We start from the raw sequence: 17,105 nt of genomic DNA on the forward strand, positions 1-17,105 counted from the left end.
TCATTTACGTCTTTGGTCCATGGTGATGGTAGTCTTTTGGGAAACTCATACCATTTCTTCTTGATAGATACATACGAAACGCTGAGGTGTCAAAAATATTATGAACTATAGAAAAGTATATTGCTTACCTATTTCAACAGAAACCGTGCCATACACTATTTCAAAGACAATCCAAGCGCCTCTATTTCTTTTCACGTTGGCAAAGCGCTTGCCTGTAGTAGCTGAGTGTAAAGTCAGAGTATCGCCATCTTGTCTTTTACCGCGCTTGATCGAAACAAATATTGGTGAAACGTTCGAGAGTGTTATGCTACTTATTTGTGAAATTATATCAGCTCCATGCACATGTTTTCTGAGGTTACCAAAGAAAATTGGGTCGATCTGGATTACACCAAACCGTATCTCACCACTTCCAGATAATTGGACAGTGATCTTATCGCCCTGGTTGACAGGCAAGTTTGTAAACGACAAACCACCAGAATAAATTGGCTCCCACGTCACTGCTAAGCCTTTGCCAACGACTGTCAAATTCTCACCATGTTCTTCAAACCTAATTTCTAAAATAATACATGAATATGAAAAAGGCGAAAATGAATCAATGGCAATTGGAAACAAACCAAAAACACCAAAAGATCAAATTAAAAATGGTTTCATAAGCCTCAGCTACTGTGTTACTACCTAATTTATTTATGACGATTACACATTGTCTTTTAGAACATAGCGTCCTATCTTATCTCAGTTTTACTAGTACTTTTCTTTAAAAAAAAATATGTTAATAATTAAAAAAATGGCGGATTCCGAAACGCACTTTTTTTTATTTAAATTTATTGTCAATGCCCAACTTTCATATTCGTTTGTAAGTAAACAGTAAATCAAAAAGAGTGAACGATTCATAGTCCATTTATACAACTGATCACAACTGTATCTTCAAGTGACGGCTCGGTAACGAGTTACGAAGTAAGAACCAGTGCGGTATACATGTACAAAATTTAATTGCACTCCATAAAATCAGTTCAAAGTATTTTAAACATTAGTCATATATTACCGTTGAATGTTTTGATTATTAGGAATTACTCTCCATCTTTATATTTTTGTCTGATGAGTGCATTTACATTTCATCAAAATGATAACATCGAAATATTTTATATGAATTTCAAATTTACCTTCTGTTAAAACCATTTTAAAATTCAACCTTCCATTTAAAGTTTCGTGTCGACAACCGAGTCATTAATTCAAAAATAACGTGTTAAGTGATCCTATTATAGAAAACAATAGAGTTACTCATTTATAAAGATTAGTATTGCAACAGTTACCATGCATTAAGTTTTATTTGCGGTAATGTGAAACTTCACCATGTTCTTCAGTTCAAATATTTTTTTCATCGTGACAAAGTGTACTTCGGTCAACGCTTTTACACCCCAACGAATTTACAAAAAGAAGCAACTTGATTCTTAAATGAATATGTGTCTTAAATTTCAAGTTCATGTGACCACAATGCAACTTCACGGTTAACCGCCATGAACCAAAACCTTTATCAGCGAAACGAGACGTGCACACGAACAGAGCAATGTACACACAGGAAACAAAATGTCCGCTTCCCAGTATAGCATGGCATATAAACATTCTGATAAACTATTTACTAGTTAGGGGACTTTTGTATAGTAAGGACACATTTACTAAGGAATAAGATAGTTTTTGCTGTAATATTTTGCACTCAAATAACAAGAGGCTCTCAAGAGCCTGAATCGCTCACCTGAATTTTTTTGGTTTAATCTCTCATCAATGATTATTTTGGCTTTTCAATTTATTTAAATGTTCTTTAAATCGTCCTATTCTCTTCAAAAGCCAAAAAAAAATCAATTTCTCCTATGTTCTATTTTAGCCATAGGAGCTATGTTTCTTGACATACAAGGAAATGAAATATAAAATGTATACTAGATACTCTGAAACTCTGAAACTCATTTAGCCTAAGTTTAGCTGAAATTGATACAGCAGTTTCAAAGGAGAAGATTTTTAAAAGTAAGTCAACATGATGAACAAATTGTGAAAAAAGTTTTTAAAGGGCAATAACTCCTTAAGAGGTCAATTGACAATTTTGGTCAAATTGACTTATTTGTAGATCTTACTTTGCTGATCATTTTTGCCGTTTACAGTTTATCTTTATCTATAATAATATTCAAGATAATGACCAAAAACTGCAAAATTTCCTTAAAATTACCAATTAAGTGGCAGCAACCCAACAATGGTTTGTTTGATTCATCTGAAAATTTCAGGGCTGATTGATCTTAACCTAATGAACATTTTTACCCATGTCAGATTTGCTCTAAATGCTTTCGTTTTTGAGATATAAGCCAAAAACTGCATTTGACCCCTATGTTCTATTTTAAGTAACGGCGGCCATGTTTTTTGACGGATCAAAAATCTAAGCACACACACTTTGTGCAGGATAATCTAAAGAACAATCATGCTAAGTTTCATCCAAATCCATTCTGTAGTTTCAGAGGAGAAGATTTTTTAAAGTTAGCAAATATGATGAACAAATTGTGAAAAATTGCCATTAAAGGACAATAACCCCTTAAGGGATCAATTGACAATTTTGGTCATTTTAACTTATTTGTAGATCTTACTTTGCTGATCATTTTTGCTGTTTACAGTTTATCTTTATCTATAATAATATTCAAGATAATGACCAAAAACTGCAAAATTTCCTTAAAATTACCAATTAAGTGGCAGCAACCCAACAATGGTTTGTTTGATTCATCTGAAAATTTCAGGGCTGATAGATCTTGACCTAATGAACAATTTTACCCATGTCAGATTTGCTCTAAATGCTTTCGTTTTTGAGATATAAGCCAAAAACTGCATTTGACCCCTATGTTCTATTTTAAGTAACGGCGGCCATGTTTTTTGACGGATCAAACATCGAAGCGCACACTTTGTGCAGGATACTCTAAGGAACAATCATGCTAAGTTTCATTCAAATCCATTCAGTAGTTTCAGAGGAGAAGATTTTTTAAAGTTAGCAAATATGATGAACAAATTGTGAAAAATTGCCATTAAAGGACAATAACCCCTAAAGGGGTCAATTGACAATTTTGGTCATATTAACTTATTTGTATATCTTACTTTGCTGATCATTTTTGCTGTTTACAGTTTATCTTTATCTATAATAATATTCAAGATAATGACCAAAAACTGCAAAATTTCCTTAAAATTACCAATTAAGTGGCAGCAACCCAACAATGGTTTGTTTGATTCATCTGAAAATTTCAGGGCTGATAGATCTTGACCTAATGAACATTTTTACCCATGTCAGATTTGCTCTAAATGCTTTCGTTTTTGAGATATAAGCCAAAAACTGCATTTGACCCCTATGTTCTATTTTAAGTAACGGCGGCCATGTTTTTTGACGGATCAAAAATCGAAGCGCACACTTTGTGCAGGATACTCTAAGGAACAATCATGCTAAGTTTCATTCAAATCCATTCAGTAGTTTCAGAGGAGAAGATGTTTGAAAAATTGTTAACGACGACAGACGACGACGACGACGACGACGACGACGACGACGACGGACGCCAAGTGATAAGAAAAGCTCACATGGCCTTTTAGGCCAGGTGAGCTAAAAATAACGCCTGCTACCCTCATCGACAAGAAAAAGAGAGAGAGGTAATGTCAGTCCGGATACGGAATAACCCTTTCAGATTCCGGAGTGATATAGATACCAGACTGTGAACTAGCAACCATTATTTATAACAAAAATATGTATATAACACTAGTAATCTATTATAAGTTAATGAACGATGAGTATTGTAAAATTTCAAAACAGGAAAATAATTATGAATTATTTACAGAGTATATGTAGCTTAAACATCTGCAGCTGGTTTTGTGGAAAATATCAACCAGACAGCAGCGGAACAAAGAAAAGACGAGAGCAATTTCTAAGCAAGAAGCGAAGCTCATAAACGTCCATTGGAATACTTTATAAAAGAGGGACGAAAGATACCAGAGGGACAGTCAAACTCATAAATCGAAAATAAACTGACAACGCCATGGCTAAAAATGAACAGGACAAACAGACAAACAATAGTACACATGACACAACATAGAAAACTAAAGAATGAACAACACGAACCCCACCAAAAACTAGGGGTGATTTTAGGTGCTCCGGAAGGGTAAGCAGATCCTGCTCCACATGTGGTACCCGTCGTGTTGCTTGTAAGATAACAAATCCGGTAAATAGTCTCATTCGGTAGGTCACATTTATGAAAGGGAAGGGGACTGTAGTAACGACGACATTTATAAAATGAAGAAAAAAACAGTTGCTTTACGTTAATTTGCCGATTTGTGATTCAAATGACTGAAAGCGAGTTGTAACGAATACAGCAGATACATAGTGACACACATATAAGTACACTGAGACACTTCATCAAAGTTATTTAAAATTTTATTTTCACTTTAATTTTTTTTTTATATATTAATATTTGTAGAGCAAACTATATTCAGACAAATACAAATCACATGAAATCTATTTTTTCTTCGGTAACTTGACCAGAATGTTTGTCTCTGTAACGTACGGTTATTTCAGTTCCTCCGGTTTCCATATCAATAAAACCTTCAGCATTTTCCGGCCATTGACCGTTCGGCGGATTAACAGTGATTTTTCCTCTTAGGGAACATCCGGAATCTGTAATATATTTTGGGTCTTCATCTTCTGAAGCGTAAACTTCGATAATCTTCGGTTGTTTTCGTAACTCTTTGTTTTTATGGATATCTTGTATGTCAACAGTTCGTATTTGCCCTAGTTTAATGATTTCATTTATTGAAAACATTTTTTGAAAACTTTTGTCTGCTCGCAGTTCCCCGTCCATTTTAAACGTTTTCTTTTCTGTGTTACCTTCTGGGATGTATGGCCGACGCAGGGTGACTCCTAGCGTTTCGCGACAAACTCTGCCAGTAACAATGGCTGGTTCATGACCAAATATAACTGATCCTTTCAAAACGGCCAATGAAGTCGCTACAGGCGACACAACATTTTTGATAACGGGAAAAGCATCGACAATTGCTTCTCGGATAACCGGAGAATCTGAAAATCCACCAACTAATATCATCGCAGATGGCCATGCGCATCCTCTTTTCAAAAAAGTCTCATTAATGTGATTGACAATTTTTGTTACACAGTCCTGGAAAAATCTCTTGAAGATTGCAACGTCAAATCGCAATTTGTCTCCTACTATTTTAACCGTACCTTTCAGTTTGCCTTTGAGTTCTTCACTAATTTCTTTACCTCGCTTACCCTTGAAAATCTGAAAAAGTTCGCCTCCAACTTTTACTGCAACACCAGTTTTTGCACCGGAAGTTGAGAGTGTTTTCTTTTTCAGTTCAAAATCGCTCATCATCTCCATGTATGCAGGAAGATATTCTCTTTTAAACTCGTTGATGACGTCATTTCCGAAAACCGTTTCTAGGAAGTTTTCGAAATTCTTATTGACCTGGTTACCGCCCCATGCCCCTCCTGTAACTCTGTACACGTGCTCTATATAGGTCAGTTTCTCTACACGTTTTATTACCTTGATAACCGTGATATCCGCCGTACCACCTGAAACGATAACAGCATACTTTCTTTAAGAGATAATTTATTATTTGATTGGCAAGAATTCAAGAGTCAATTTCACAAAAAAAAACTTACGACTAAGATTGATCGTAAGTATACTGATTTGTTCACGACTTAAGACCAATCTTAGTCGTAAGTTTTATTGTGAAACTGACTCCAGGATTGTATGACCCGAATTTGTTATATCACATATAAGGGTCTGGGAGATCGCCGGGTTATTTGTGAAAGTAATATCTTTCAATACAGCACCCCTAAACTGCTACAGACAGCTCGGTAGTTCTATTTTTCGATAGTCGAGAACTTTGTCGTTATTAGTGCACATAGTTTGGTATAAAACAAAATTCGGACAAGCTTGCTATGCGTTATGTGTTTTGTTCATTGATGATTGCTCAAGGCCGAACGATTACCTAGATAATAGTTGCTAACTTCAACGTCTTTGGTAGGAATTGACAATCATATCAAATCTTATTTTTATATTTTGATTGGTTGATTCCCGATTCTGTGTACAATAAATGCGCTTCATCGTTTTAATGACAGTAATACCGGGTGTTGTCTATCTTTCCCCCGAGGTCTTGCACGTTTTGATTCCCCTTTGGCATCTTTATACTTTTTCATCAATATAGAAAAAGAAGGTGTGGCAAGATTGCAAATGAGACAACTCTCCACAAGAGACCATTTGACACAGAAATTAACAACTACTATACAGGTCACCGAACGGTCTTTGTCAATGCCCATTTCGCATAGTCGGCTATAAAAGGCCCCAAAATGACAAACCATAAATATAAAGCAATGACAAATCGAACAATAGAAATAAAAAAAAGATGTGATATTAGTGCCAATAAAACAGCCCTCCTTACAAGTCACAATGTGTAAAATGTAAGCAAGTATAGGTCAAAGAACGGCCTTCAACACAGAACATTGGCTCACTCCGAACAACAAACTATAAACTTGTTTCATCAAAGGATACTCAGACATTCAGATGTATGGATTTTCCAACACAAGTGGACATAGATCTACAATAAATCTAGTTTAGACTAAGTTAAAAATTTCAAGTAACTTCGCAATAAATTCTCTACTTTGCAATTATAGAATGTTCATGGTATGCCCGTGTGTTACTTTTTCACGCTTTCTATGATTTTGTTTTCATATTTGCAAATTAATCATGTAGCAGACACATTTTGCATAGTTGTTCTTATGTTTGGCCCAGGAATTATTTTAAAAGGACCAAAGTTCGAACCCAATTCGAAAGTATGACCCTTATTAAGTTCTGTGTCTCAATTGACCGCGGAAATGTTCCACTTCTTCAATATCTTTATCTCCTTTCCACGATTATGTCAAACCAAATGTGATTCATCAACGAAAATTACTTTCAACAAAACGGTGCCACTATAATTCACCAGTGTTTTTGCCCATCCGTTTCAATACCGGATTTTTTTTGTAGAAGAGATGAGGAGATACCAAAAATGATATCAATTTAAAACAAACTGACAACTCCATGGCAACCAAAAAAGGAAAAGGTCAAAAGAAAAACAACACTGTAGTGTTCGTGTTGCACAATCTTAAATGTCACGTGTTGTGTTATTTTTATGCAATGGTGTTGCCTGACTTGTGAGATTTGACTACATACCACCGAGGTCTACAATCATAAGTCTTCGTCCTTCCTGGAAATATTTAGCAATTCCTTGGTCCTCGGGTAACAGACTGCAAAATAAGGCAGCAGCTTCTGGTTCATAAGCCAGCATCATCTGGGAACTATCTATGCCTGCCTGTATGAAATTAAAATATGTATCATCATTTATTCTCTAGAGCTCATCAAGGAGTCTTGTAGGAGTATGCATCAATGAATTCAGTGACTCCATATTGGAAAAATGTAATTACATGAATAAAACGGTCGTTCATAAATTATGATTAGATGAGAAATCTTGAACTACATACAATCAAAGACTATAAAACCCTATCCCAATCGTATACATTTAATTAATTATTGCGCTCTGCAATTTAAATCCCATCATTTTCGAAAATACATTTTTAATCAAAATTATACATTTATAGTTGAGCCTGATGAATTGGTGCAAAACAGTAATACTCAATCATCAACTTCACTTTCATATATACCTTGACATTACTTCAAATATATGTTTAAGTTAATTGTTATACAATATTATTTCCTTGAAAATAGGAAACGACTAAATTTTACAAAATTTTCCGTGTAATAAAAAATGATATGGAAATGACTCATAGAGAACTTTTAAAATGACTGTTTATGTAGCTTGGCGGAGAATCTTAGCATGACTGAGGCATATTTTACTCGTTGTATTTTTTTTAATCTGCTTAATGAATTTGAAAAGGAATTTTACAATGAAAGAGAACAAAAACACCGAAATTTCTACTGGCAAAACACGATACACATGTTATACTAGTATACTAACTTTATCAGAGGCTACCCTCATGAACTGCTTTGCGGCGTCACTCCAAATTGCAGGAACGGTAATCACGAAAAAGACGTCTTTTACAGTAAAGCCTAATTTTTTGCCGGTAAACATTTGAAGGAAATGTTCTTTCAGAAATCGTATTGATTCTGAAAAAACTTTTATAGCCGGCATGTCTTTTCCTGTTATATCTTGGATAGTCATCTCCAAGGATATTTCCTGCAAAAAATATATCATACTTATCATTTTTATTTTTATTTTAAGGATACATTGTTTTATGCAATATGAAAGTTTTTACTGATTGTTATTTGAAATGAAATGATTCAAAAAATCATTCTCAACATAACAACAAGTTATCGAAACTACAGATAATTTTTTTAACACATACTTGGGAGAGTATAAAACTTTGGATCTACAGATTAACCAACTCTTTTATTATGAAATACCAGTTACGACACAGCTGGTTATTTAGAAAACTGTTTTTGGGGCCAACTTCAAAAAGGGAAATAAGGGGCTCCTGTGTCGCTCAACTTGGTATATGTGTATATTCAGCGAAACTCTCCAATATTGTAGAACGGCTGTTTTCTGGTCTTTGGTCGGTTGTTTTCTCTTTGACGTATTCACCATTTCCATTCTCAATTTTATTGACACATGCGCACAAACTTACGGTTTAAACCCTATTTATTTCGTAGTAATCCTGATAAAATATATATCGGGGCCGTATATCATGTATGGATGATGATGGAGGCAAATGAGGCAAATGAGGCAAATGCCTCATGTTGGAAATTTAAATACAAAAAAGGTTGAAACAAAAGCTTGTCTTTTTCATGTTCATATCAAATTGTTTTCACGGCAAATGTCTTGCAATATTGAGAAGCAAAATCTCTTCACTCTCTGATGTCGCCCCTGTATGTTTTTCGTGATCCATGTTTCTATTTTACTTCAGTCTTATCTGTACCAAGATTTGTATTTAATATCTTAACAGCTTACATAAACTTTTGTAACGATCTCATTTTGTCTGCAGCAGTCAATTCGATTTTAGTCGCAAAAAAATATTTTAATCAGTAGTGGACCCTCGCCTTGAGAATTGTACGCTAAATCTGATGAATGGATCGATTAACATAAAGTCTTAATGGTTGGTCGAAACTCCTTGGCAAACAGACAGACAAAACAGACAGGTAAACGTATTGAATATATCAGGTGATTGAAGATTTGAACATATTAAATATTTGAAGACTCTAGATTATGAGTGGCCGTTCATGTCATTTGCGCGATTATATACGCGTATATAATTTTCAACGCGTATATATACGCGTATATTGTGGTTTTCAACGCGTATATTGTGGTTTTCAACGCGTATATTATCGTTTTATACGCGTATATTGTTAAAATAAACACGTTTATACTTTATTCCAATTTATTTATCATATACGCGTTAATATACGTGGACCTGAAAAGACCTGAAAAGACCTGAAAGTATACGACTAAAATTATTCAAATTGCAACAACTTTTTTATTATTGGATGGAATTTCTTCAAGTTGGAATTTAATCAATTGTTAATAGCCATATTTCATTAAAATTTAAATTTTTTAAATTAAAAACAAAATTTTGATGCCAAAAGTTCGACCTGAAGGGAGAAATGAAAAGACCTGAAGGGACCTGAAAATCTATGGTCGGAATAATTCTAACTTCAATAACTTTTTTAATATACAGTGGATATCTTTCAACTTTTGTTTTTGTGAAACAAAAAGTTCAATATAATGATAATATAAAAAAAATACATGAAAAATATCGTTTGGGTGTCAAAACTCGGACCTGAACGTAAATTCAAAAATCTAAATGTGCCTAAAATTACGCTATTTTTTTTAAAAGAAAATAATAAACAGAAACGAAAAATATGGTTGTTAACATTTCATGTTCGGTGTCATTTGTTCTCTTTTGGAAAACTGTCTCATTGGGATCACACTTTCTTTCGGGCACCCTTCTTTCTAATTTTTATTGACGGAAGATACTATTATGATACGCAAAACTGATACAAAAAAGACGGGAGATACCAAAGAATAATCAAAACTCACATGTCAAAACTCATAAGTCAAAGAGACATGATATACCATAGAAATAAATAATTAAGAAAAAGATTTGGTGTCTTTAAACTATGATAACCCCATCACAATCGTTGTGTGTGTGTCCCAAGTCTGGAACCTGCACTTTGTGACAAATGTCGGACCTGCTGGATGAAAAATAAAGTCCTGAATGAACCTGTGTATATATAGTTAATTCAACATAGCTTATAAAACATTTGCATTTTCATTCAAGAAGAGTCAAAAGCAACTTAAATTGTGATAAAAATATTTAATTTTAACGATAATCCAATTAAAAGATTAAAGTGAAATGTTTATTTAGATTAATGATCCAATTATCACCTAATATCAATACAAGGTGTAAATTACAACTGGCACACGTTATGTAATTAAAAATTCCAATGGACGAACACACGTCTTTAAATTACATATTTGGTTCATGGGGTAGCAATACTATTATTTTTATTTTATAAATAAAACAGTTTAAGATATATATATTAATGCAGTATAAGCAAGTTGAATTAGTTTGAATAATTTCACCGGGCAATCTTCTTTTTCTCTTTAGGTTTAGGATTCATCATCAACAAGGTATTTTGTATTCAAATATGTTCCTGTATAAATATAAAGTCATTCTTTCTCTTCAATGGACACTTGTCTAAAATTAAAACAAATAGAAAAGACAATGCTGTGCGAGTTTAAATACATCTACCCCTATGATCCTGTTATTCATGTCTTTTATTTCCCCGACAAGGTCCGAATTTTGTAGCTCAACCATTATATTTTCGATAAAATTCTTTATCATTTTAATGATAAATTATACCTTTCCTATAACAAAATTCATACTTCAAGGAGATTGATTGAAAACAGTTAAAGATTTTGAATAAATTTGACCACAGTCTTTTCAAGCAAATTTATGTTATTTAATTTTCCGTTCAGGTCCGAGTTTTCAACGATATTTTTTCATATCTTTTTTTTTTAACTTTATCATTATACTGAATTTTTAGTTTCACAAAATCTAAAGTTGAAAGATAACCATTCAATATTAAAAAAGTTATTGAAGTTAGAATTAGTCCGAACATAGATTTTCAGGTCCCTTCAGGTCTTTTCATTTCTCCCTTCAGGTCCAACTGTTGGCATCAAAATTTTGTTTTTAATTTAAAAAATTTAAATTTTATTGAAATGTGGATATTGACAATTAATAAAATTCCAACTTGAAGAAATTCCATCCAATAATAAAAAAGTTGTTGCAATTTGAATAATTTTAGTCGTATTCTTTCAGGTCTTTTCAGGTCTTTTCAGGTCCACTTTCAGGTCTTTAGTGTAACCCAGCTTTCATTGGTTAAAACAATAAGACAAACGAATGTTTATTAACGCATATATAATGATTTCATACGCGTATATTAACACAAATAACGCGTATATTAACGCGTATATTAACGCGTATATTTATGCAAATAACGCGTATATTAACGCGTATATGATAAATAAATTGGAATAAAGTATAAACGTGTTTATTTTAACAATATACGCGTATAAAACGATAATATACGCGTTGAAAACCACAATATACGCATTGAAAACCACAATATACGCGTTGAAAACCACAATATACGCGTATATATACGCGTTGAAAATTATATACGCGTATATAATCGCGCAAATGACATGAACGGCCACTCATACTAGATAGTCTCGTTTATTATGAAATATATTTAGTCCCCAGTATTTCAATTGAATGATAAATTTAAGCTCTAGCTACAACATATTTTAGGGAACTACAAATACAGAATATTTCATATTTATTACTTACAACATTATTGAGATTGATTGATTGATTGTTTGTGTTAAATGCCACTCGTTTTAGCAACTTTTTCTTACTCGTGGAGGTCTGTTTTTTTTTAGTAAAGAGAAACCGGAGAGAAACCATCGACATTCAGTATGAAAATGTACTGCCAAATCTAGTGAATTAAGATCGGGATGGAACTGCAAAGTACGGGATCTGAAATCAAAACATTAGGGTTGACAAGTTAATGATTCTAGGCTCCCTTGAAAAAATAAGACGTTTTAGCAGACTAATGGCAAAACACAAGCAACAGCTATTATTAAATTCAGGACTATCATGTTCAAGCTTGGGCAAGAATAGTGCATAGAAATACTGTGGACAAACCCATTTAAGTTGTTAACATTGTCTTACTACATACCCTATTATGTAATTGCATTTTGAAGTTCTTGACGTAAAAATGTTTAGCAGCATTATCTGGGTCATCGTCCATTAAGTCTGAATAAGTATATTGTGCTCTGTATCCAAATGAGTTAAATGATAGGTCGGGATTTAGCAGCAACACTGATGGTGCTTTCATCTCTGAACTGTGAACTCCCTCTGCTGACCAATCATTAGTCCTGATTTGAAGTGGGTTTGACTCAAAATCAGACCGCATGGAAAATGCATACCCTGAAAATGTTGTTCCAACGTCTATTGCAGCAACAACTAATCGATCTCCTCTTTTGTCTGAGCTGTCCTTTGATGCCATTTTTAATAAAAATAGATCTACAAAAATAAACAACTCCTACGTTATATTAATAATTGAAATTTGTTAATAGTTCAATGAGGCATCAACCTGTAAACAAAACACAATAACAAACAGTTGAGAGTTTTGTCTTCAACAATAATGAAGGGTTTATACATTACGTCAATATCTGGATTACCTCTTGTCTAAATATTAAACTAAAGGCTCTAAAGAGCCTGTGTCGCTCACCTTGGTCTATGTGAATATTAAACATCGGACGCAGATCGATTCATGACAAAATTGTGTTTTGGTGATGGTAATGTGTTTGTACATCTTACTTTACCGAACATTCTTGGTGCTAACAATTACCTCTATCTATAATTAACTTGGCCCAGTAGTTTCAGAGGAGAAGATTTTTGTAAAATTACTAAGATTTACGAAAAATGGTTAAAAATTGATGATAAAGGGCATTAACTCCTAAAGGGGTCAACTGACCATTTCTGTCATGTTGACTTATTTGTAGATCTTACTTTGCCGACATTTATTGCTTTTTACGGTTTATCTCAATCTATAATAATATTCAAGATACATGTTATAACAAAAACAGCAAAATTTCCTTAAAATTACCAATTCAGGAGCATCAACCCAACAACGGGTTGTCCCATTCATCTGAAAATTTCAGGGCAGTTAGATCTTGACCTAATAATCAATCTTACTTCATGTCAGATTTGCTCTAAATGCTAAAATGGTTTTTGAGTTATAAGCCAAAAACTGCATTTACCCCTATGTTCTATTTTTAGCTGTGGCGGTCAACTTGTTTGGTTGGCCGGGTCACGTCACACATTTTTGAAACTAGATACCCAATGATGATTATGGCCAAGTTTGGTTTAATTTGGCCCAGTAGTTTCAGAGGAGAAGATTTTTGTAAAAGATTACTAAGATTTACGAAAAATGGTTAAAAATTGACTATAAAGGACAATAACTCCTAAAGGGGTCAACTGACCATTTCGGGCCAGGTGAGCTAAATAGAGAGAATTTAAGAACTTCCATCAACGAGGTTGTTGCTATATTTTTTTTCTTTACATCTTAGTACTTTCATGGAGGTATTATATAAATATACATTTAGAAATATGTAAAGAGAGAATATGAAAAAAATATACGGATAATGCAAGCTCCCATTGAACTCTAAAGTAATGTGCGTTGCAAGCTCGAATCTAACTCTAAAACGACGGGCAATACAAACTCCAGTCTAATTCTAAAGCGATGGACAACGCAAGCTCCAATCAATCTCTAAAGCAATGGAAAAATGAAAGCTCCAATCTAACCCTAAAGTAAGATATTACGATGCTCATTTGTGGCGGATCCAGACATTTCATGAAAAAGGGAGGGGGCATACTGCTTAAGGGGGACTCACTCCAGTCATGCTTCTGCGATTTCCTATATAATCAACAATAGGGGCGGGCACCCTCCTGCTTTAATTCGTCTCTGTTCTTGAATGGTTGTTATACTGTTTCTCTAAGACGATAACACAATTTTTAAGTATTCTAAAAACACCTACTTGAAGTAAAAGCAGAACATTTAAATATTTGTTCACTAAACTTGTAATGGAGAGTTGTCTCTTTGGCACTCGTTTCACATTATCTTATTTGTATGTACTGCTTTCAAATTATTGCTCTTTTTTTATATTTAGTACCAATCGGTTGAGTTGTGTTGTAACGTCACTGTTCCGTGTTATGTGGTGTTTGAGCACTCAAAAAAAATGTTGAATCAAGTCACATTAGCTGGAAAATCGGTAATTTATGATAAAAGGAAGGGGCTATGGGGGTCTGTACACAGCGTCATTTCCTTGCGCACACGAAACAAACCATATCGTTGTCATGATCTCTCCGTTGATTTGCTGCCTATCTGATCTTTGTGTAAGATAGCAATAGAATTATGAGACTGCTAGTTTTATTTCAAACTTTTATTGTTAGTATTATGGTACATGTAACTTATATCTGATACATATATATATATATGTATGCAATTATTCCTGGTACAACTTGCATTTTTGTTTTATGATTAAAAAATCGCAATAATGAATGCACTCAATAATTTCTGAAATTTCAATAATACTGAAAACAGGGAGTGAATGTTTTTTTCTGAGTTGTACCAAAAGTAATTTCTTTTTCTGAGTTGTACCAAAAGTAATTTCTTATGGGTACAGAATGCAGATTGGCTGAGGCTCCAGTGGCGGATCCAGAATTTTTCATAAAGGGGGATACTGACTGACCTAAAAGGGGGGGGGGGGGGGCTCTCCAGTCATGCTTCAGTGATTCCATATATAATCAACAAAATGTTTCCCACGAAACGGAGGGGGGGAGGGGGTTCGGGTCCCCCAGCTCCCCTCCCCCTTGATCCGCATATGGGCTCATAATATATCCGCGGATACACAATCTATGTTTCTGGGTGGTCTTTTCATAGATATGACTAGATATGTAAAAATGAGGGAGGAAAGTAACATGATTTGGCATCCGAGTGGTTTGAAACCAAGCACATATGGGGTTGAAACTTGCCTGAAAATGATTTTTGGAGGATATAAAACAAGGTATTCTCCCCCCCCACAAATTTTTTCCAATTCAAAATGAAATGATTCAATTTTTGTTTCATGTCCGGATGTAAAGTAGCAATTTCGAAAACTCATATTTCCATGTAAATTGATCACTGCTTTTTGGTAAAAATATAAAAAAAAAGTTCATGCGCCAGTGAGAAACTGTGAGGTCAGGTGTAAAATATTTGTACAAGTCACAATCTGGGGCATCTTTTAACAATAGGTTTATTTTTAAACAAATCGGTGTATTTTGTTTTTTTCGACGTGAAATTCAATCTTCACATCTTTACATCCCAATACAACACCAACACTCCATTTAATGGACAGTTTCTATTTCCATCTCGATTGCCATCATATAACTGACCAATTTAAAAATATTATAATTGATAGAAAAATAAACGGCTTATCAATTTAATAATTACCTTGACACGTAGATCTCTTACCTCAGACCGTGGTCACTGCTGATCACTGCTGTGTCATTGGATTTATTCTGTTCAGCGACATGAGTTGGGCGAGAAAAAAATCAAATGTTTTTCCACCTCAAATTTCATTCATTATAATTTACTTCCTCAATCATGTAATGTTACACTTCATATTTCAAAGGGAGATAATAAATTTTAAATTAAATTTTATTTTTCTTGTTGCTAGCAACGGTGCATGAAGAGATATTTCCAAGTCCTTTCAACTGCATCTGTTTGTTCGCATTTCTTTTTAAAATTCATTTGTTGGATGAGAAACTTAAATAAAGTAAACAATTAGTACCTTTAAGTTTTGAAAAAACAAAAATCTAAATATATAATATTTAACATTATTCATCATGTTCATATGAATAAAACTGAGGATGTCATGACTCGATCAATAATACCGCTTTAGATATCTAGTCTGACTACCCACCAGAACTACAAAAATTAACAAACAACATCTTTAGGGCATGCAAACATTATAGCAATGTCTGCAACAAATGACAGTTATCTATTTGATAGAATGGTACAATGTAATAGAGTGTTCAGTCCGTAGCTAGGATCCTCAGTTGGAATAATTTGTCATTTCAAAATTTACAAAAAAATAGAAACTGCACTTCACACAAATGTGTTTACAGCAAATATTCAAGCTAGCTGTCTATCAAAGATGAAGATAAGATTTAAAGTTATATAAGTTTGCAGGCGCAGATCCAGGGTTGGGGGTTCCGGGGGTTGGAACCCCCCTTTTTTTGGACGATCAATGCATTTGAATGGGGGCTTGTAGTTGGAACCCCCCTTTTTTTGTCCTGAAGATTCTGACTTTGGACCACTTTGGACAAGCATTAGAATATTACTGAGAAGCTTAGTGTATGTTTATCTAGTTGTTGGAATCCTAAACGCTTCACCTTTCAGTCTCGATTAGCTATACTGGTACAAACAAAACGTTCAACTAATGTCAGTATACTTTAAGTACTTATACATGTATCTCGAAGCATAATTTTCAATAATGGAAAAAGAAATATGTCATTAAATCTAAAATTTTAAAAAGTAAAATAATTCGAGTTATCTCCCCTTGACCATAGAATGCTTATCTAAACTTTTCGCAGCAGATGCCACCATAACGTATGAAGCTCTTTTGGAGCTGAATAGGCTTTTCTTAAAGGGAACCTTAATCAATCATTATCTTACCAAAGCATAATTTAAGGAGCATATTATATAACCAATATCCCATATATTTCAGCAAATGTTATCAGGTGATACCATGTATGACGAAAGATACAATTTAAAGACTTGTGTTTAACAAATGTATAATTGATATATTTGAAACCATAAAATTCTTGATACAAACAACATAATAATTAAAAAGATACAATATAGAGACATTGTGTCCCACATATGTACCGATATTATGCTAACCAACATATATAT

The 17,105-nt window shown here is 33.8% G+C and overlaps 1 protein-coding gene across 1 annotated transcript; it reads right to left on the reverse strand.

The window, feature by feature from the left end:
• Window positions 1–4,464: 4,464 nt before the first annotated feature.
• LOC134718886 (heat shock 70 kDa protein 12B-like) lies at window positions 4,465–15,736 on the reverse strand. The gene is made up of 5 exons (XM_063581723.1): window positions 15,660–15,736; window positions 12,321–12,667; window positions 8,038–8,256; window positions 7,236–7,374; window positions 4,465–5,593 (listed from the first exon to the last, which is right to left on the reverse strand). The coding sequence occupies exons 2-5, from the start codon at window positions 12,648–12,650 to the stop codon at window positions 4,512–4,514; spliced, it is 1,770 nt and encodes a 589-aa protein (XP_063437793.1). The 5' UTR covers window positions 12,651–12,667; window positions 15,660–15,736; the 3' UTR covers window positions 4,465–4,511.
• Between the last annotated feature and the right edge of the window lie 1,369 nt (window positions 15,737–17,105).

Source organism: Mytilus trossulus, chromosome 5 (genome assembly GCF_036588685.1).
Source record: "Mytilus trossulus isolate FHL-02 chromosome 5, PNRI_Mtr1.1.1.hap1, whole genome shotgun sequence".
Taxonomy (NCBI): Eukaryota; Metazoa; Mollusca; class Bivalvia; order Mytilida; family Mytilidae; genus Mytilus; species Mytilus trossulus.